The 5,654-nt window shown below is 37.9% G+C and overlaps 1 protein-coding gene across 1 annotated transcript; it reads right to left on the reverse strand.

Moving 5' to 3' along the window:
- Positions 1-4,133: 4,133 nt before the first annotated feature.
- Positions 4,134-4,880, reverse strand: LOC127137600 (uncharacterized). Its single transcript, XM_051064048.1, has one exon. It carries the CDS (start codon positions 4,878-4,880, stop codon positions 4,134-4,136), a length of 747 nt encoding a protein of 248 aa, XP_050920005.1.
- Between the last annotated feature and the right edge of the window lie 774 nt (positions 4,881-5,654).

Below are 5,654 nucleotides of genomic sequence, written 5' to 3' on the forward strand. Positions count from 1 at the left end.
AGCTTCGGCGAGGGTCCTTCAGCGTGATTTGTGTTGGTTTTGTTCGGAAGCACGCCGCCGATGATACCTTCTCCCTCCCATCTCCAGATAAGCTTCCTCCTTCTATTTTTGTTTTTAGGTTTTTTGAGAAATATTATGGTTGTTGTGTTCTGGGTTTGCAAAAAAATCGCTCTGTTGTTCTTGCTGTTGTGCTTTGCTATTAACTTTTTAAGAGCTTTTTTGAAAGTAACTTGCTGTGTGTTTGGGTTTGAAAAATCGAATTGCTCTGTATGTTTTTGCTATTGGTTCTTTAGGGTTTTTTCTGAAATATTACTGTGTGGTTCTTGTTTAGGGTTTTGAGAAAAATATCTTGCTGTCTATCCACCTGTTAACTTCTCATGAAATCCTTTATGAAGAAAAAATTAAGTCTTAAGAACTCCCCTTTTTTCGATTTTCCCATCCCAAATTATGTGGGATTTTATCTTTGTTAATTTGTTCTGTTTTAAGTTATTGTTGCAATGCCTTTTCAGATATTCAAATTAATCCTCTGGATAAAGCTTTGAACTTAGTAATTTAATTAGTTGTTTTTCAGTTCTTTAAGTGCTTTTAAAAAGTGCTTTTTATTTAAGCTATTTTTCCTCTTTGCAGGTTACAGGTTTGAAATGACTTGATGGAATGGAAGGTGGCTGTAAGAAAGCACACTTGGAGGCACGCCCAAGTCAAAGGGGTTTTCAACTTGATTACCTGGCTTTAGTCTTTAGGATTTGTTTCCATTTGCAGCAAATTTCCACTTAATTAAAATGTAATTACTTAGTTTAGTTTTTTGTAAGACAAATGTGTATTTGGATTATTTGTAACTTATTGAATTAAATTTTAATTATGTAATTACCTTTTAAGCTTTCAAAACATAACTCAATATTTATTTATGCTAATCAATTAGAGTATTTTGAATTTTGTCATCTTATTTCAATTGGCAACCTACTTGGGCCACCATGAACATCCAACCAAAAATGTTTCTAGCATGTTATTATTTAATCAAAATCTAACTATGACCAGAAATTTAACATGAGGCATGCCAATGCAATTTCAACTTTTAAAAACAATACACTTTTAACTTAAGTACAGAGAAACCAAATATAATGACTTAATTTAAAAAGCAACACAATTCTATCTTAAACACAAAAATCTAAATATGGAACTTTTAATTTAAAAAACAACACATATTATAATTTAAAAACAAAAATCTAAATATGGAACTTTTAACTTAAAAAAACAACACAATTCTATCTTAAACACAAAAATCTAAATATGAAACTTTTAATTTAAAAAACAAGACATATTCTAATTTAAACACAAAAATCTAAATATGGAACTTTTAATTTAAAAAACAACATATATTCTAATTTAAACACAAAAATCTAAATATGGAACTTTTAATTTAAAAAACAACACATATTCTAATTTCAACACATAAATCTAAATATGGTACTTTAATTTAAAAACAAACACATACATGCCTCAAAAAATGAAAATTTAATTTGGGCACCTATAAAGAACTTAGAACTTGGCATAAATATTTGGGATGTGTAAATGGACTAGTAAATAGTGATCACAGAAATAATAACATGGCTCTTAATACTTGCTAATAAAAAAATAGGTTTTGGATTAGTAATGTAAAAAGATTCAAACCACATTTTAGATTATGAACACACTTATGCAAATGGGCCTTTGAAACAAAGAGATCTCATGGGTAAACCATAAATGGTCGGACAAAATTGGGGTATGAAAGGTTGTCATTATCAATGTGTGAGGCCATTTTCCTGCAGTACATGGTGAGGTGACTTCGGGGACAGTTGAGGCCCTTGTACTTTGGAAGGTCAGGCACCTTGAATTTATGAGGTAGCACCACGTTCGGGACCAAGCAAAGGTCTCGAGCATCTATACCAAAGGAGGAGAAGCCTTCAATGTCCCTTATTATGTCGTCCAAGAGCTGGTAATCTGTAGGTTTGGCCGGATCAGCAGCGGGAGGAGCGACCTGACTGGCCGGTCGGGAGGCTTCTGGAGAAATCATTGTAGGCATGTTTGGGGGAAACCACATCTGAGGTGGGTAAGACAAACCCGGTGACACAGTTTGAGCAGTATGAGTTGGCTAAGGATATTGCATTCCAGCCTAAGCATTAGGGGCCTGAGGTGCCCCTGTCTACACGTGCTGGGGTGCAGGGTATGTCAACACGGGCATGGATGTTGCCCCGAGATAACCAAAAGGAAAGGTCGGGACTTGACTGGCGCTCACAACTTGAGCGGTCTGATTGGGGATCTGGAAGTGGAGACGCGGGTCTCGGTAGTCCTCTTCAGCATCAAGAGTGTCATCAGGAACCTGACCTTTGTTGTTATCCGGATCAGCAGCATCGACCAGAGTAGTTTGAACACTAGGAAGAGCCCACGGGAAACCAGCATTTCCATCAGCAGCAGCGACAGAGAGCCGAGTGAGGGAAGAAAGCTCCCCCACTAGCGAGACTGGCAGCTAAATGGGGGGCATTCCCCATGGGTAGGCAGCAACAAGCCTAGCAGAGTCCATGGGGACCATCTGACGGTTTCCAGAGTTGGGCAAAACAGTTTCTGCCGGAGTGTCGACGGTAGTGCCAGCAACAGCAGTAGGAATAGTCACCCCAACAACATGGGTGACGTTGGCAGTAGCAGAGGCAGAGTTCCTCTGAGACTGGAGAATCTCAAGGATAGTCTTCATGTTCCCCCTGAACAGATTCATTTCACCTTGCACCTGGACAAGGGACTCGCGAATAGCAGCAATGTTAGCTTCGTATTCGGCCATGATCCTTGTTTTATTGGAACGTGTGTAGTATTGATGACGAGTCGTCGTTGTTGCTGTGGAAAAACGGTGAGCGTAAGCATTTTGTTTTCTGGCGACTTTTGACAAATAAATATGTGGATGCATGTATGTATGCAAAAAGATTTGACATGTGCATTTACTATATTTTTTCATTCTTTCATTTTTTGTAAAGGAAAACAGTTTCGAGGAATTCGCGAGTTTGTTTATTTAACACAAGCAAACACAAAGCATAAAGAGAGACCGTTTATGAAGCCAATAACCGAGAAACTCTTGTATTCAATGTTGAGAAACAACGGAAGACAAGTACAACAAGGAACTGCCAATCGGGCTACAAAAGTATCATATTAGTCCTATCAGACCTCAACTTAGGGAATTATAAGCAACTAGAAGTAATTGGATAACAACTCTTTATAGTAGGTCTGAGATTTGGGGGACAGGAAGGCGCCCCACTTTCCCAATATTGCACTCCCTTCAGGTGGTAAGTTGTGATATAGCTTGCTCGAAACATTGTTCACAACTGTCTTCCCTCGTTTGGAGAGGTCTTCAGGATACTTGTTCACTTGTGTGTTGGTGTCTTCCAGGTTCCCATGTGATTGCCCTTTCAACTCTCGAATCTTTTCTAGTCTCTGATTCAGCTCGTACTGATTTTGTCGAAGGGTGACTTCTAGCTGTTTAGTGCGACTTTTCTCATCCATCAACTCTTTCTTACAAGCTTCTAGAAGACTTTGGATCTTCTTCGTTTGTTCCATGTGTTCAAGTTCCGCTTTGCTGGCTCAGTATTGAGCTTCGGCTAATTGCTTCTTTTTGGCTTTCAGGCTGGCATAAGTCCCTTTGAGGGTGTCACCCACTTTGAGCCTTTTGAATACCTATGTTTGTACCTCATCATCTGCTTGACGAACTCAGTCTCTCTTCTGATTCAGATTGAACTTCAAGGTTTCCTTCTCCAAAGAGATCTTACCAAGCCTAGATTTGAGATCAACATTCTCTTTCTCTAGGGTCTTGATAACCTTCTTCAATTCATCAACTTCAGAAATTGGATGGTTTTTTGGCTGAAGAGGTTGGGCGCTCATGGAAGGTTCGGGTGGGAACGGCAACAAAATCCCACTAACTCTGCTTTTGACCCAACTGGTGTAAGCTTCCTTGGCAATGCAATTCTTCTTACCCATCTCTGATCTTCCTTGAGGACAAATCGATCCCCAAGCCTTGACAATTTTCTTGATCAACTTTGGCTCTTCGACCCCTTCGTATAAGACAAAACCTTCTACACTCTTGAGATCAGTTTGTCTATCATAGGGTATCCTAGTTGTCACAATGCTAACCTCGGATTGTAGTTGATTCCTCCTTTTGTACCAAGAAAAGGGCCTTTACTGGGTAGATGCGAAATAAACCATTTATACAGCAAAGGAGCACAGCAGACGATAGTGCCTTTCTTCTTCTGAGTCCTCACATGGATGGAGTAGTAAGTATCAGCGAGAAAAGTAGGAATAGGATTCTGAGTCAGGAAGATATGAATAGAAGCCAAGTCTATGAACTCCTCCATATTCGGAAACAATACAATCCCATAGATAAGCAAAGCTAGATTGGCGTTGAAGGTCGTCCAACTCCCAGCTTCGGAGAAGGCAATAGCCTTGCCCACTAGAAACTTAGAGGTGAAGCCATGAATTCCCCCCTTTGGCTTCAGGTTCAGTTCTATTTCCTTCTTTCCCATGTGTAGAGCTTCAGCAAGATCTTGATATTTAGAAAGTTCCTTAGTGCGGATGTAGGGCACTTGGTTCTTGATCCTAATACCTAGAATATGTGAGTACTCTTCCAATGTAGGCGCTAGCTGGTAATCTTGGAAAGTAAAGCATCTCAGTGGTGGATCATAGAATTGCACCAGAGTGTGCACAACAATGATGTTGACTTCGGTGTTCAGAATGCCCAAAAGGTTACCATAAGCTTCCTTGAAGTCATCTTTGTGTCCCAGATCTAAACGTGGCCCAAGTCCTCTCAATATAGCCAACTGAGGTTGCACAAACTTGTAATTGTGGATGTTCTTCCTTTCGGGGTTCATGCTTCGCTTCAAATTCTTGGTAAATGAACTGGACTCTTGGATTCCTGGAAAAGACATGCATATGCAAAAATTGGTCATGATGAATGATAATGTAATGATGAGATGATAATATGGAACTTTTAATTTAAAAAACAACACATATTCTAATTTAAACACAAAAATCTAAATATGGAACTTTTAATTTAAAAAAACAACACAATTCTATCTTAAACAATAAAATCTAAATATGGAACTTTTAATTTAAAAAACAACACATATTCTAATTTAAACACAAAAATCTAAATATGGAACTTTTAATTTAAAAAACAACACATATTCTAATTTAAACACAAAAATCTAAATATGGAACTTTTAATTTAAAAAACAACACATATTCTAATTTCAACACATAAATCTACATATGGTACTTTAATTTAAAAACAAACACATACATTCCTCAAAAAAATGCAAATTTAATTTGGGCACCTATGAAGAACTTAGAACTTGGCATAAATATTTGGGATGTGTAAATGGACTGGTAAATAGTGATCATAGAAAGAATAACATGGCTCTTAATACTTACTAATAAAAAATAGGTTTTGGATTAGTAATGTAAAAAGATTCAAACCACATTTTAGATTATGAACACACTTATGCAAATGGGCCTTTGAAACAAAGAGATCTCATGGGTAAACCACAAATGGCCGGACAAAATTGGGGTATGACAGCTGCCCCTATTTAATTACCTCAAACCGATAAGTGATAATGACAGTAGTCTTTACGCATTCACGGTGG

The sequence above is a fragment of the Lathyrus oleraceus genome, chromosome 4, assembly GCF_024323335.1.
Source record: "Lathyrus oleraceus cultivar Zhongwan6 chromosome 4, CAAS_Psat_ZW6_1.0, whole genome shotgun sequence".
Lineage (NCBI taxonomy): Eukaryota > Viridiplantae > Streptophyta > Magnoliopsida > Fabales > Fabaceae > Lathyrus > Lathyrus oleraceus.